The sequence below is a fragment of the Piliocolobus tephrosceles genome, chromosome 17 (genome assembly GCF_002776525.5).
Source record: "Piliocolobus tephrosceles isolate RC106 chromosome 17, ASM277652v3, whole genome shotgun sequence".
In the NCBI taxonomy this organism is placed as follows: domain Eukaryota; kingdom Metazoa; phylum Chordata; class Mammalia; order Primates; family Cercopithecidae; genus Piliocolobus; species Piliocolobus tephrosceles.
Window position 1 is genome coordinate 43425167 of NC_045450.1, and position 16115 is coordinate 43441281.

A 16115-nucleotide genomic window follows, 5' to 3' on the forward strand; every position below is an offset into this window, starting at 1 on the left:
CTAGTAATTTCTACGAAAAAAAAAAAAAAAAAAAAAAAAGTCCAGAAAAAAGGCTTAGAATAAACTCTCAAGTTGGCTGAGTAAGTTGGACTTTGGTTGCTTAGATGTTTAACTGAAACAGTTCAAGTTGACAGTTCCCAATGGCTGATCTATGGGTGAGTTATATTTGAATCAACTGCAGTTTTTTTTTATTTAATAAAATAGATTCTCAAGCTTTCTTTTAGACATGCTGAATCAGAATGCCCAAGAGGTGAGGCCAGAGAACCAGTATTTTAAATAAATGATCTAGATTTGGGAACTATTCTACCTTGAATTATAATGAAACAAAGGTGGCTGGGTGCGGTGGCTCATGCCTGTAATCCCAGAACTTTGGGAGGCTGAGGCAGGTGGATCACCTAAGGTCAGGAGTTCAAGACCAGCCTTACCAACATGGAGAAACCCTGTGTCTACTAAAAATACAAAAAAAAAAAAAAAAAGGCGAGGTATGATGGTGCATCCCAGCTACTTGGGAGGCTGAGGCAGGAGAATCACTTGAACCTGGGAGGTGGAGGTTGCAGTGAGCCGAGATCATGCCATTGCACTCCAGCCTGCACAACAATAGCAAAACTCTGTCTCAAAAAAAAAAAAAAAAAAAAAAAAAAAAGGTATGACTATCTCTCTGAGCAGGCAAACTACTCTCAGATTGGAGAATATTAACATTTTAGACCCAGTCTAGGGAACCAGGAAAAGGCTGTGGGCCAATGTTCTGACCTTCTCAGAAAACCATCAAGCTGCAGACACCACATGATGAATGGGACTTAGTCCAGTGTAAGGTGGTAGTACACATGTTTAAAAATAACAAGGTCAGGCCGGGTGTGGTGGCTCACGCCTGTAATCCCAGCACTTCAGAAGGCTGAGGCAGGCGCATTGCGAGGTCAAGAGATCAAGACCATCCTGGCCAACATGGTGGAACCCTGTCTCTACTAAAAATACAAAAAATCAGCTGGGTGTGGTGGCACACGCCTGTAGTCTCAGCTACTTGGGAGGCTGAGGCAGGAGAATTGCTTGAACCCGGGAGGTGGAGGTTGCAGTGAGCTGAGATCACACCACTGTACTCCAGCCTGGGTGACAGAGTGAGACCAGGGGGTGGGGGTTAAGTTCCTTTCGCAATTAGTTGAGGTCTTGGCAGCCAACTTTCAACCATTTTTGCTCCAGACAGAGAGAACTTCAGTTTCTCCTAACCTAGGCAGTCAGTACCTTTGTAGAGCAGTGGACTAAGATGTCTATTGTTTCCCCTTTTCAGATAGAGATATCCAGTGAACCAGTCCTTTCACACATCCTTTCACCACCTTGGAATGTCCACTAGTAACAGGAACACAGAGAAGCAAAGGGTCAGAGCGACCCCTGACCTGCCATGCAGTGTTCCCTCAGGAGAAAGCAAGAGGGAAAGAACAAGTTGAGCCTGCTTCCCCATCCCAGCAACCATGGGGACACTGTGGAGGGTCTCTGGGCCTGGCTCCTGCTCCATTGCTTATCTGGCTGGTCACTGTCCCATAATGAAAGGCTCCTTGCACTGAATGGAAGGGATAAAATACTATAAGCAGGGCTGATGTCACACAGGTGCCAATGCTGGATGTCTGTTGACAGGGGCATGTGACCTACATCAGAGGACACAGAATTGCAGTTTACCATCTGCACCCTGCTTCCAATCTGCACCCTGCTTCCAAATCATTTTTTTCCTTTTTTTTTTTTTGAGATGGAGTTTTGATCTTGTTGCCAAGGCTGGAGTGCAATGGTGTGATCTCGGCTCACCGCAATCTCTGCCTCCTGGATTCCAGCGACTCTCCTGCCTCAGCCTCCTGAGTAGCTGGGATTACAGGCATGCGCCACCACGCCCAGCTAATTTTGTATTTTTAGTAGAGACAGGGTTTCTCCATGTTCGTCAGGTTGGTCTTGAACTCCCGACCTCAGGTGATCTGCCCACCTCGGCCTCCCACAGTGCTAGGATTACAGGCATGAGCCACCATGCCCGGCCCAAATCATTTTTAAAAAATTGAACCAGTTGCCAACTTTTAAGCACCAACAGACCACCCATAGAAATCAAGATTTCCATTTCTCTTGAAAAATGTAAGACCTACCACCTTGGGCGTTCATCCTCACAGTTCCTGTCACTTCGCTACTGCTCCTCAATGCTGAGGATGACGGTTGATCACCACTGATCATCATAAATCCAGTTCACGCCGGGCGCGGTGGCTCAAGCCTGTAATCCCAGCACTTTGGGAGGCCGAGACGGGCGGATCACGAGGTCAGGAGATCGAGACCATCCTGGCTAACACGGTGAAACCCCATCTCTACTAAAAATACAAAAAACTAGCCGGGCGAGGTGGCGGGCGCCTGTAGTCCCAGCTACTCCGGAGGCTGAGGCAGGAGAATGGCATGAACCCGGGAGGCGGAGCTTGCAGTGAGCTGAGATCCGGCCACTGCACTCCAGCCTGGGCGACAGAGCAAGACTCGGTCTCAAAAAAAAAAAAAAAAAAAAAATCCAGTTCACACCACTTTTTATTCACATTACCTATTTGGCTCCTATAGACCACTGAAGTTGTCACTTCTCCTCCATCCCTTCTACCCCTTTCCCATATCCACAGGATCCTTCATGGGACTCCATTTGTTCCCCACAAGGTCCAAGAGATTACACCCACACCCACATTCTCAGCATCTTTGGACTGGACAAACTGAATGGCAACACGAAGAAGAAAACGACCAGTCTTCAGCCAGTATTTGGAATAGTGGCTACATCTACTGACTTATGATCAGCTACACAATTCCAAACTCCTAGAATATTTATTTACCCACTCTTACTCCTTCCTCCCATTAAAGAAAAAAGATAACTTAGTAGAGAGTAGTTGGGTCTACAGTAATTTTATTGTAACAGAGAAACCAGGCCGCAATAAGTCTACATGGTTAGAGCAGATGGTGGTTCTTTCCAGTGGGTGAAGCCTGAACCCAGCTAGCAGCACACAAAGCCTAGAATATCCTCTTTCCTGGTACCACCCTGCGCCACTGGACTCACGGCGTGAGATGAGTGGCTGTATACCACATTCAACAAAGGGAGGAGGTCCAACTGGGCAGAGACAACATCCCAACCAGAGAAACTTACACAATCATTCAAGAGGATGCCTAGATAAAGTACAGTTTCCTACTCTCCACTATTCTTTGCTGAGAAAGGTGAGGGTATGGCATCAGCAGAAAATTATGTTCTTCATTCTTAAATAAATCTCGATAGGATGGAGTTGATGGTCAGTCAAGCAGTAGAATGGGATGAAAATCTGCAGTAGTTAAAAATGTTTGTACATAAGGAAAAGAACAGCAATGACAAGGGAGAAAAAGAGAGCCTTCTCTTTTCCTTACATAAGACAAGAAACTGAATTATTTTCCTTGCTGGAGTGGCAGCAGCCTCATTGGTTTTCATAAAACATCATTTCTGCAGTGCGGCCTGTTGATAAGGTTGCTCCAAGATGGGAGGACAGACACAAGGCCGACTGTTCACGACAGAACTAGGTCTTCTCTCAAAGCCTCTAACGTGTGCTATTTCTCACAAGGAACCTGACACTTCAGTTAAAGCTTCTGAAATATTGCAATGGCATAATTGACAGGTTTTTTGGTGCGATGACTTTCTTGCACATGTAAACTCTTTGAGAAAAGTTGGAGATAAAAGGACAGGCGAGAGAGTTTGGTTTAATGTTCCAGATGCCAGCCACGGATGCCTCTGCCCTGTGTCACTACATGTTCTTTTCGGAGAAACATTCAAATGCTGAGTGTTACACACTGTGGTTGAAAGAAATGATCCACTCACCACCATCCACCCTCTCTCATTGTCTGTGTGAAGCTCTCAATAGCAGAGGCTGAAGACAGAAAGGTTGTCTCTGTTTCCTTGCACCAGGGACATTACTTGGTGACCTGGTGAATGGCATGGGCAAGGTAGCCCACGTTGCCGGAGGTGACCCCTGCCACAGAGATGCGGCCGTCCTTGGTCATGTAGATGGAGAACTCCTTGGTCAGTCGCTCTACCTGCAGAGAAGAAAGAGTTTGGGTACCTCTTCCCGGTAGGGGGGATTCTCCCCGGCCTGGCATGGTACTGCAGCCAACTTATTAAAGTTCTGTTTCCTCACTTAAACCCTTTTCCCAGAATTTGCTGTTAACTTGGAATAAAATAAGAAAGCAAGCTACTTTAAGGCTGGGCATGGTGGCTCACGCCTGTAATCCCAGCTACTCAGGAAGCTGAGGCAGGAGAATAGCTGGAACCTGGAACCTGGAACCTGGGAGGCAGAGGCTGCAGTGAGCCGAGATTGCGCCACTGCACTCCAGTCTGGGTGACAGAGTGAGACTTCATTTCCAAAAAAAAAGCTACTTTAAAGTAGGATGATGAATTCTGAGGCATAAATAGATGGGGAAAAAACACCTTTAGATTCAGCAGAGCCAGGATTCAATTATGAAACAGCTATTTCTCCTGTTGCTCTCTTGGGAGAAGCAACAGTGATCATGAACATGATCAAAACAAGCTCTGCTCTTTAGAAGTTTGTGAGTTCATGGGGGATACAGAGAGGTAAACAACTAAAAAAAAAAAAAAAGAAAGCAAAATAAATGCTAAAAAGTATTACTTTTACCTAAAAGGGCTCCAAAATAACTATTTTAACTATTTTTAGGTTAACTTTGAATAGGTGGGTAATCTATGAAGAATCCTTCTGGGGCTGGGTTCAGTGGCTCACACCTATAATCCCAGTAGTTTGGGAGACCAATGTGGGCAGATTGCTTGAGTCCAGGAGTTCAAGACAAGCCTGGGCAACATGGCAAAGCTACGTGTCTACAAAAAATACAAAAATTAGCCAGGTGTGGTGGCACTCACTTGTAGTCCCAGCTGCTCGGGAGGCTGAGGCAGGAGGATCACTTAAGCCCTGGGAGGTGGAGGTTGCAGTGAGCTGAGATTGCACCACTACACTCCAGCCTGGGTGTCAGAGCGAGACTGTCTCAAAACAAAAACAAAAAACCAAACCAAACCAAACCAAACCAAAACAAAACAAAAAACCCAAAAACATTAAATAAAAAAGAAAAAAGAAAAAAAAAAGAATCCTTCTGGTTTGCAAAGACTGATCAGTTAGTCTGCTGCAGAGAAATCAGAATCACTCACCTGTTCAGGCTTTAACCCTGTGAAACAGAACATGCCAATTTGGTCAGTGATGTGTTGCCAGTTGTGGGTGGAACCCTCCTTCTTGAGGTTGGAGACCAGTTGAGTCCGCATGCCAATGATGCGGTCGGCCATGCCTTTCACTTCTTGCAACCTGTAAAGAAATCCCGAGATGCAGCTCATTCTGCCTAAGCACTGACAGATATGCCGGAGTTTGCAGCATTTTTACCCCCCGCCTGAGCGCTCCCCTAGTGTGCCTCAATTCTCAGGCCATGAGTGAATCACATGCTGTCACTGGCCAGGGAAGAAAGCTATTTTATAGCATTCTGTTTTATATCAGAACACTATTTCCATCAGGCAACTAAAACACTTAACACATTTGAGTAGAGACAGTCCTCGACTTACAATTTTTCAGCTTTATGATGGCACAAAAGCAATATGCATTCAATAGAAACCGTACTTTAAGTATCCATACAGCCATTTTGTTTCTTTCAGTATGTTATTGAATAAATTACATGAGACATTCAGCACTTCATTATAAAATGGCTTCGTGTTAGATGATTTTGCTCAACTGTAGTCTAATACCTGTTCTGAGCATGTTTAAAGTATGCTAGGGTAAGCTATGATGTTTGGTAGGTTAAGCGTATTAAATGCATTTTCTTTTTCTAAAAAAAAAAATGTAGAGATGGGGTTTTGCCATGTTGCCCGGTTTGGTTTCAAACTCCGAGGTTCAAGCAATCTTCCTGCTTTGGCCTCCCAAAGTGCTGGGATTACAAATGTTAGCCACCACACCTGGCCCGTTTTTTTTTTTTTTTTTTTTTTTTTAAGATACAGAGTCTTAGTCTATCACCCAGCTGGAGTACAATGGTATGATCATGGCTCACTGCAGCCTCAATCTTCTAGGCTCAAGTGATCCTCCTGCCTCAGTCTCCCAAGGGGTGGGACCACAAGTGCATTCCACCATGCCTCGCTAATTTTTTTTTTTTTGTAGAGACAGGGTCTCCCTATTTGCCCAGGTTGGTCTGGAACTCCTGGGCTTAAGTGATTCTCCCACCTTAGCCTCCCAAAGTGCTAGGATTACAGACATAAGCCTGGCCTTAAATGCATTTTTAATTTATGACAGGCTTACTGGGATGTAACCCCATTGTAATTGCATACGTATTAAGAAAAGTGAATGAATCACTCTAAAACCTACTAAGATTAAGGTAAAAGCTGTGGGTTAAACAAAAAAATGACCTTATTTTTGACATGGATGAAATATACATTCTCATCTTCACAACTGAGACAATGTACTACGAATCTACAATGAGCGAAGCTATGGCAGGTGGTGAAATCGTCTCTACTAAAAATAGAGAAATTAGCCAGGCATGGCGGTGGGTGCCTGTGATCCCAGCTCAGGGGAGCCTGAGGCAGGAGAATTGCTTGAACCCATGAGGCGGAGGTTGCAGTGAGCCGAGATTGTGGCACTGCACTCCAGCCTGGGCCACACAGCAAGATACCCTCAAAAACAACAAGAAGAAAGTCATGTGTGTATTTTCCTCATCGGATTATAACCACCCTGAGAGTAGTCATTAACACAGTCTGGCATCTTTGTCTACTACAGACTCGCAAATTGTGTATTGAAATGCATGCATTAAAAAAAATCTTCATAACCAGAGAATATGAAAATATGTTAGAAAATATTAAGTAAAAAATGTTTAGTATAATTCTAAGTGACAAAACCAAAACCAGTCCTGCTCATACATATATAACAGTATGTCACAACTACAGATAACAATGGGTGGCTGGGCCCGGTGGTTCACGCCTATAATCCCAGTACTTTGGGAGGCTGAGACGAGCGGATCACCTAAGGTCGGGAGTTCGAGACTGGCCTGATCAACACGGAGAAACCCCGTCTCTACTAAAAATACAAAATTAGCTGGCCGTGGTAGCCCATGCCTGTAATCCCAGCTACTCAGGAGGCTGAGGCAGGAGAATTGCTTGAACCCAGGAGGCGGAGGTTGCAGTGAGGCAAGATTGTGCCATTGCACTCCAGCCTGGGCAACAAGAGCAAAACTCTGTCTCAAAAACAAACAAACAAACAAACAAACAAAACAAAACACCCGAAAAACCACACACACAAACTAAAAAACAAATAAACAAAAAACAAACAAACAATGGGCAAGGGAAAAAAAAAGCTGAGTTAGAATAGCTAGAGTTATGGTTAATTTTTTCCCTTTCACAAACTTTCTGAAATATACTTACATGTTAATATCATGCTGCAAAAAATTATGACTTAAAAAGTAGTCAGTTTTTTGGTAAGTCTAGCATGAACCTATTATATCATAAAGAACTATCCTGAGCTGGGTGCGGTGGCTCACAGCTGTAATCCCAGTACTTTGGAAGGCTGAGGTGGGAGGATGACTTGAGCCCAGGAGTTTGAGACTGGCCTGGATAACACAGTGAGACCTTGTCTTTATAAAAAAATCAAAAGGAAAAAACAAAACAAAACAAAACAAAAAAACAAAAAAAAACTATCCTGAACCAGACTCTTATTATTTACTTTCCTGTTCACGAGACAGAAACTGAAGACAGAAAAAATAGTTGCAACATGATGACTAGGGGAGGTACATATCAAGTTTCTTAGAGATAGCAGATTTAGCTTTTCTACCCAAGAGCTGCTCAGAGATGTGACCTCTCAACTAAGCAGCTACACAGGATAAACTCATATAACAAATCACGCCTTCCACAGGCATCATGGTTTTATGAACTCATAGAGTAGGGATTGGCATACTTTCTGTAAATGGCCAAAGAGTAATTATTTTAGGCTTTACGGGCCATATGGTCTCTGCCTGCTACAACTGCTTACTTGGCCATGGCAGCAAAGAAGTAGCTATATAAAACGCATAAATAGATGGGTACAGCTGTGTTCCAATAAAACTTTACAAGAATAGGGAGCAAACTGGATTGACTCTCAGAACAGTTTGCCAACCCCTTTCTAGAGCAGTGTTTTCTAAATTATGTGTCATGACCCATTGGTAGGTTATTTTTTTATTTTTTTATTTTCCTTTATTTTAATAGAGACACAGTCTTGCTATGTTGCCCAGGCTGGTCTCGAACTCTTGGGTTCAAGGGATCCACCCACCTTGGCCTCCCAAAATGCATGCTGGGATTATAGGTGTGAACCACGTTGCCTGGCTTAGTATGTTAAATTCAACTTAGTAAGATGCAATTGGCTGGGCACAGTGGCCTTAAATATATTTCTTATGTGGATTGTGGTCAAAAAGATTGCGTAACACTAATTCACAGAACAGATGTTGAGAGTCAGACAGTACTGATAATAAAAAACAGGCTGAGTGCAGTGGCTCACACCTGCAATCTCAGCACTTAGGGAGCCCATGGTGGGAGGATCATTTGAGCCCAGGAGTTTGAGGAGACCAGCCTGGGCAAGACAGCAAGTCCCTGTCTCTACAATAAAACACAAAGATATACAAAAATACTGATTCAATGCTAGCAATTGTTAGGACACAAACAAAAATATGTTTTTAAGGAAATGTTCCTATGTAAGGTACTTAATTTGAAACTGATTTTAGGGGAAAGCAGGTTCTATTTAACATGGAGATAACGGAATAAAAGGAACTACCAATTAAAAATTATGTCTGTCTCTTACAGAGAAATACCAACTAATTTGGTTCAAAGTGCTAACAAATACTTGGGAGGCTGAGGCTGGAGGACTGTTTGAGGCCAGAAGTACAAAGTTACAGTGACTTAGGATTGTAACACTGCACTCCAGCCTGGGTGACAGAGCAAGACCCTGTCTCAACCAATCTCTCTCTCTCTCTCTCTCTCTCTCTCTCTCTCTCTATATATATATATTTTGAAACGGAGTTTTGCTCTTGTTGCCCAGGCTGGAGTGCAATGGTGCAATCTCGGCTCACTGCAACCTCCACCTCCCAGGTTCAAGCAATTCTCCTGCCTCAGCCTCCTGAGTAGCTGGGATTACAGGCATGCACCAACCACACCTGGCTAATTTTGTATTTTCAGTAGAGACAGGGTTTCTCCATGTTGGTCAGGCTGGTCTCAAACTCCCAACCTCAGGTGATCCACCCAACTTGGCCTCCCAAAGTGCTAGGATTACAGGCATAAGACACCGCACCCGGCCTCAATTTTTTAAAAAAGGAATGCACATTTTTTGCTCCCTTCCTTGCCTTCGCATATGGAATCTATGGGGTACTGTACATCACTAGAGGTCAATTATAAACTAGCTTTGAAGGAGCAGTGGTGGGAACAGGTGGGTGGCTGGGGAGTGGCATAAGCCTTTACCATTGTTTTCGCAAATCTGGGGTGTTCAGAATGGCAGCAGCAATCCGGGCCCCATTGAGGGGAGGGTTGGAATACATGGGACGGATCAAGATCTTCAACTGTGACTCTACCCTTTTGGCTTCATCCGCATCTTTGCAGACCATAGTGAAGGCTCCTACACGCTCACCTGAAAGACAAAAATGGATCTCGTCTTCTACTTCTACTATCTAATGTGCTAAAGCAAATCATGAGTGTATTTGCTACGTATTATCTGTTTCCATCCAAAGGGCCCCAAAATAACTTTATTATAAATAAAAAGCTTTCAACAACCAGAATGGTGAACTGAGGCACAAGAAGTTTTGAGTACTCAGAGTATTCAAAGATATTTTTTATTGTATCTATCTTCTTGGCTGACAGATTCGTTACTTTTTGTTTAGAGAAGCAGTAATCAGTTTCCTTTGCTGGAAAAATTTAAGAATACGGAAGAATATATGGCTAAGAAAATCAGTAAAATCTACGATAGCAGTCTTTCATCTTAGGGTAGGGAGGGACGTGGACATGGATGGACACACACACACACACACCCCCCCACCAAACTCTATGCCTTCATGGCATTCTCTCCTAGCATGAGAACATGTGTCATGCTGGGTGCTGTAGCTTACCATATAAGCCCATGTTCTTGGCGTATGATTGGCAGAGACAAACATTAATGCCCTGTTCGATGAAGTGGCGCACAGCCCAGGCATCCTTATCACCATCACCACTGGCAAAGCCTTGGTAGGCCATGTCAAAGAATGCAAAGAGATTCCTTTTCTGAGAAGGAGCAAAAGATCAAAGCTTCAGCAGTCTGTCTGAAGAGGCCCTAGATGTTTATAAAAATCTGAAAGAGGTTTCTGTGAGGTGGGCATGGTCCCAATAAGCACAATAAGCCTTTTCTGGGGCTAACGTAATCCTGGAAGACTCATCTTACACCCAGGGCTCACGAGACAACCTCATTAGAACCATTTTATCTTGAAAGTGCTTTCCAAATGCTGTTTCTGTCTCATTCTCTGTGCAGCTTATATTTGACAGAAGTTAAAGAAAGGGAAACTGGCCAGGCATGGTGGCCCATGTCTATAATCCCTGCACTTTGGGAGACCAAGGTGGGAGGATCACTTGAGCCCAGGAGTTTAAGATCAGCCTGGGCAACAAAGTGAGATGGTGTCTCTATAAGAACTAGAAAGAATTAGCCAGGCAGGTGTGGCACACATGTCTGCAGTCCCAGCGACTCAGGGGCTGAGCTAGGAGGATTTTTTGAACCCTGGAGGATAGAGGTTGCTGTGAGCCATGACTGTGCCACTGTGTTCTGGCTTACGGCGACAGAGTGAGAGTCTGTCTCAAAAGAAAAAAAAGAGAGAGAGAGAGAAAAGAAAGGGAAATGAAAAGGAGTGAAAAGGGAAAACAGGGAGATGAGACAACAGGAATAATATTTTCCTCCCTAGGAATTTTGACTAGTGTCTTCTCTGACAGCTGTCTACACTTTTAGAGTGATCATGGCGATGCTGCAAAGGAAAGGACATGAAAAAGTGTTTAAACAGATCACTAAGCAACCACTGACCAGGGTGAATGTAGGCATCAACAGCAGACATACTGGGGTCAGTAGACAGGTTTTATCAGAGTTCCCTACAACCAGGATGAGGAAAAAAATTATTTTCTTTTTTCTTTTTTGGAGACAGAGTTTTGCTCTTGTTGCTCAGGCTGGAGTGCAGTGGCACGATCTTGGCTCACCACAATCTCCACCTCCTAGGTTGAAGTGATTCTCCTGCCTCAGCCTCCCAAGTAGCTAGGATTACAGGCATGGGCCACTATGCCCAGTTAATTTTGTATTTTTAGTAGAGACGGGGTTTCTCCATGTTGGCCAGGCTGGTCTCGAACTGACCTCAGGGGATCCACCTGCCTAGGCCTCCCAAAGTGCTGGGATTACAGGCATGAACCACCGCGCCTGGCCAGAAAAAATTACTTTCAAATGCTCATGCGTCATCAATCCCAGAACTGCTAATCACGCAAATGGGGAGCCCTTTTCTGGCAGCTTATCCACCTGTATGGACATTTCACGCAGGTTCAAGGTTAAGACTCTCTGTTAAGACACTGCCAAATTAAGCCTCCAAAGCTGGTTACTAAACACAGAACTGTCGCCAGTGAGTTCATCCTCCTCACCTTCACCACTGTTGCTATTTCCTTCCATTGTTCCGGACGCGGGTCCACTCCCGTGGGATTGTGGGCGCAGGCATGCAGAAGAAGAACACTCTGCTCTGGTATTTTCTAAAAAGAAAAACAGCCAAGAGACGACTTTGCAGCTTTAAGGGAAACAGTTTATCTGAAATGTCACAGGATTATCATCATTTGATAAGTAACAAAGGTAACCAGAAGTCTGAGAATCGCCTCTTCCCCAGTATTTTAACTCAGATATCGGAACATGGTGGGAGACATCAAATGTCTGCAAGCAAGGAGTTTTATTCACCTCTCTCACCCTGAAAGCCACACTTACTGAAATATCCTCCATAGCGCCTGTGAAGTCAAAACCGCAAGTCTTGGGGTCATAATACCGATAACCTTGTAGCTGCATGCCAGCATCCCTGAAGATGGGTGTGTGGTTTCCCCAGCTTGGTTTGGGCAGAAAGACATCTCGGCTGAACTTAAAAAATCTTTGCTAAAAGATGGGACGAAAGGAAACAGAAAAATGAACAAAGGAGAGGCAAAAAAATGTTGACATGTTTTACTGAGGGAACATTTTTCTCCACTGAAACCCAGTTTCTCTCAATGGTTGAGCAGTATTGACTCAGCAGGAAGACTGCCTGGGTCGGAATAGTCTCCGACAGTTATACTGGCTGTGTAGCCAAGGACCTTTCTGGGTCTTGCTTTCTTCACTTGTAAATGGGGTTAATTGTACCTCTGTCACAAGGATTAAACAAGTTAAAATGCAAAAGCTCTCTAGTAAATAGTTCCTAGTGAACTTAATTTATCATCATCACTACTATATCTTTCTTGTAATTTCTTCAAAGTCCTTTCATTTTTTCATCAGAGAATAGGACATCTGCAAATTCATGGGAAGAAGAAATCTACTTCTGCATCAATAGTCAAATATACACACAACAGGAAGCCCTGTCATCTGGAATTTATAGTTCTTTCCTGAAGAAGCTTCCAGACTCACCAGAAAACTGGCTCCGATCCTTAAGGCTCCAGTTCCAGAAATGGTCTGCACAGTGACAAACTGAAGGAGAGACACCCACAGTTAGTGATGTGCGACACTCTCTATACAGGACCAGCCCAGGGGCACTGCTCTGTCCAGGACCCTTCCGTGCTTCAGAAGCTCTCATGGCCTGTTAGTATCATTCCATGTTACACGGGAAACTTTCAGAACACAAAAATTCCTCCCCAATATGAAAAAGGGGTGAATTATATAAAAGATATAAAAAGACACTGAGAGGCTGGGTGTGGTGGCTCATGCCTGTAATCCCAGAACTTTAGGAGGCCAAGGCGGGTGAATCACCTGAGGTCAGGAGTTCGAGACCAGCCTGGCAAACATGGTGAGATCCTGTCTCTACTAAAAACACAAAAATTAGCTGGGCATGGTGGCACACGCCTGTAATCCCAGCTACTTGAAAGGTTGAAGCACGAGAATTGCTTGAACCTGCGAGGTGGAGGATCCAGTGAGCCGAAATTGTGCCACTGCATTCTAGCATGGGTGAAAGAGTAAGACACTGCCTCAAAAATAAATAAATAAATAAATAAATAAATAAAAAGACACTGAGAATAGTCACTACATTAAGACATTATTCTAGAATTACACAAAGTAGAATGACTCTCTAAACATCAAAGTTCCTTGAAAAGCAAGTCAACAAATATACAAGGATAACGTATACAACATTTTAAAGATTTTCTGGCTGAGCGCCGTGGCTCACGCCTGTAATGCCAGGACTTTGGGAGACCAAGTTGGGTGGATCACCTGAGGTTGGGAGTTCGAGACCAGCCTGATCAACATGGAGAAACCCTGTCTCAACTAATAATACAAAATTAGCTGGGTGTGGTGGCACATGCCTGTAATCTCAGCTACTCGGGAAGGCTGAGGCAGAAGAATCGCTTGAACCTGGGAGGCGGAGATTGCGGTGAGCTGAGGTCGTGCCATTGCACTCCAGCCTGGGCAACAACAGCGAAACTCCATCTCAAAATAAATAAAATAAGCAAATAAATAAATAAAGGTTTTCTAAGAGGTCCCCTTCTATGTGTTTTTCATCATCTGAAAATATTCATGTTTTGGGTAATAGGAAGATGCCTGAGGTGAATCTGCTTATTCAAATTGGTCAACTTTAAGGGGCAAACAAGAAATCACTGTAGGTTTAAGAGGTTTTCACTTGTTTTTAAAGGCATTGTAGAAGTATAAGGCTCTACAAAGCACAAATGTATTTTTCTGGACTGGGGTGGCAGTAGATTAAAGAGGGAAAAACCCAACTAAAAACTTATTTTTAAATACTTTGTCTCTGCAAATTTTGGCATGATGGAAAGAAAAACCTCATTGTGATAATACTATGATTCACAAAGGCACAACAACTTTTTTTCTTTTTTTGAGACAGGTTCTTGCTCTGTCACCCAGGCTACAGTGCAATGGCGTAAACTCGGCTCATTGTAACTTCCACCTCCTGGGTTCCAGCAATCCTCCCACATCAGCCTCCCCAGTAGCTGGGATTACAGGCGTGCGCCACCACATCTAGAGACGGGGGGAGTCTCACCATATTGGTCAGGTTGTTCTCGAACTCCTGACCTCAGGTGATCCACTCACCTCAGCCCCCGAAAGTGCTGGGATTACAGGCGTGAGCCACTGCACCCAGCCGAGGCACAACTTGTAAAAGACAAGTTGATGTTATTTTAAGGTAGGCCAGTTTCATACTTAGGTTATTATCTAGATGGAGCAGAGACTAGGCAAAAAAACACATGAATTAAAAAGTACAGAAATTTTCAGGAGGGGCTAGCAGGCAGTTGACTGTATGGACACAACTAAACCAAATCTATTTGACATAGGATAATTACTGCCTAACCCTGGGGTTGAGGTTGTGTGCTTTACTCTGAGTTAACAAATTCACGTGTGGACTTAGACCAGTCTTGTAAATAAAGTGTATTTATTCTGGCTTTTCAGAGGGGGAAGGGAAGAGAAAATATTGACTTAAAGTTGCTAGTTTGTATTTTTCTTCACTTCCCAGGCTCACCCAGAAAAACATACAAATGCACTCATTAAAAAACATGTTTTTTTTCAAAAGAAAGTGAACCACAATGTGCACGAGTTCACATGTTGGGAGCGTGGTCTTTTTTCTGTGTCCACATGGGCTGTGAAGGGATAGCAGAGGGCTGCCAGACTGGTTCAGCACCCAAAGTCCGCCCATGGCTTGTTTCCTGCTTTTGCTGCTTCTGTGCAAGTTGGAAGCTTAGGACATGCGGGTTTGGGCTAATTGCAGGCCTAAAACTTGGCATAATTAACATTTCTAAAGCATATTCAATGTAAAATGAACATAAGCAGGTAGAGACTAACAGTAAAAGTAACGTCAAATCTATCAGTCAAATGACTACCACATTTTCAGGATTACTAGTAGTACATTTTTGGAATTGGTGTCATGTAAATTATTTTATTTAACGATGGCAATTTACTATCAAATAAGAATTATTAGAAATAGTGTGGCCTCCTCAAAACAATCATTACACACAAAATAAGTTATCTTTTCATATTTCTTAAAAATTTTTTTTTTGAGACAGAGTTTTGCTCTTGTTGCCTAGGCTGGAGTGCAATGGTGCGATTTCGGCTCACTGCAACCTCCACCCTCCAGGTTCAAGTGATTCTCCTGCCTCAGCCTCCCGAGTAGCTGGGATTACAGGCATGCGCCACTACGACTGGCTAATTTTGTATTTTTAATAGAGACGGGGTTTCTCCATGTTAATCAGGCTGGTCTTGAACTCCCGACCTCAGGTGATCCGCCCACCTTGGCCTGCCAAAGTGCTGGGATTACAGGTGTGAGCCACCACGCCTGTCCTAAAATTGTTTAAATAACTACAAATTTGTTAAAGACCTGGGATGATGCCAGAGCCTGCTCAGCTTACCCGGCCACTCTTCAAGACTTCGCTGTTCTCACCCAGGGCTAGTTCTGCAGATGCCTTGCAAAATTCAGCCAGTCCCCCAATGGGCAGGTATTCCTTGTCCAAATTTTTTGCAGCAATCTGGGCCTCTGCCTAGACAAGAGAAAATACATTCATTGAGTTTCTTCTCCTTACTTGGAATTACTATGATTAATATTTAAAGTTTTATAAGCTAAGTTTTGGAGGTAAAGTCTCTTTTTTTTGAGATAGAGTTTTGCTCTGTCACCCAGGCTGGAGTACAGTGGCGCTATCTCGGCTCACTGTAACCTCCACCTCCCGGGTTCAAGTGATTGTCCTGCTTCAGCCTCCCAAGTAGCTGGGACTACAGGCACCCGCCACCATGCCCAGCTAATTTTGTATTTTTAGTAGATATGGGGTTTCACTATGTTGGCCAGGCTGGTCTCAAACTCCTGACCTCAGGTGATCCACCTGCCTCAGCCTCCCAAAGTGCTAGGACTACAGGCATGAGCCACTGCGCCTGGCCAAACATTTTTTTTTTTTTTTTTTTTTTTTT

At 43.8% G+C, this 16115-nt stretch overlaps 1 protein-coding gene across 1 annotated transcript in view; it reads right to left on the reverse strand.

The window, feature by feature from the left end:
• Nucleotides 1–2882: 2882 nt before the first annotated feature.
• Nucleotides 2883–16115, reverse strand: part of GOT2 (glutamic-oxaloacetic transaminase 2) — a 26270-nt gene continuing 13037 nt past the window's right edge. The window contains exons 3-10 of the mRNA XM_023210090.2: nt 15566–15694; nt 12633–12692; nt 11970–12131; nt 11639–11743; nt 10105–10255; nt 9464–9629; nt 5165–5315; nt 2883–4047 (exon numbers count right to left, since the gene is read on the reverse strand). Of these exons, the coding sequence (XP_023065858.1) occupies nt 3925–4047; nt 5165–5315; nt 9464–9629; nt 10105–10255; nt 11639–11743; nt 11970–12131; nt 12633–12692; nt 15566–15694 (1047 nt within the window). The 3' untranslated portion in view covers nt 2883–3924. The remainder of the gene's footprint in view (nt 4048–5164; nt 5316–9463; nt 9630–10104; nt 10256–11638; nt 11744–11969; nt 12132–12632; nt 12693–15565; nt 15695–16115) is intronic.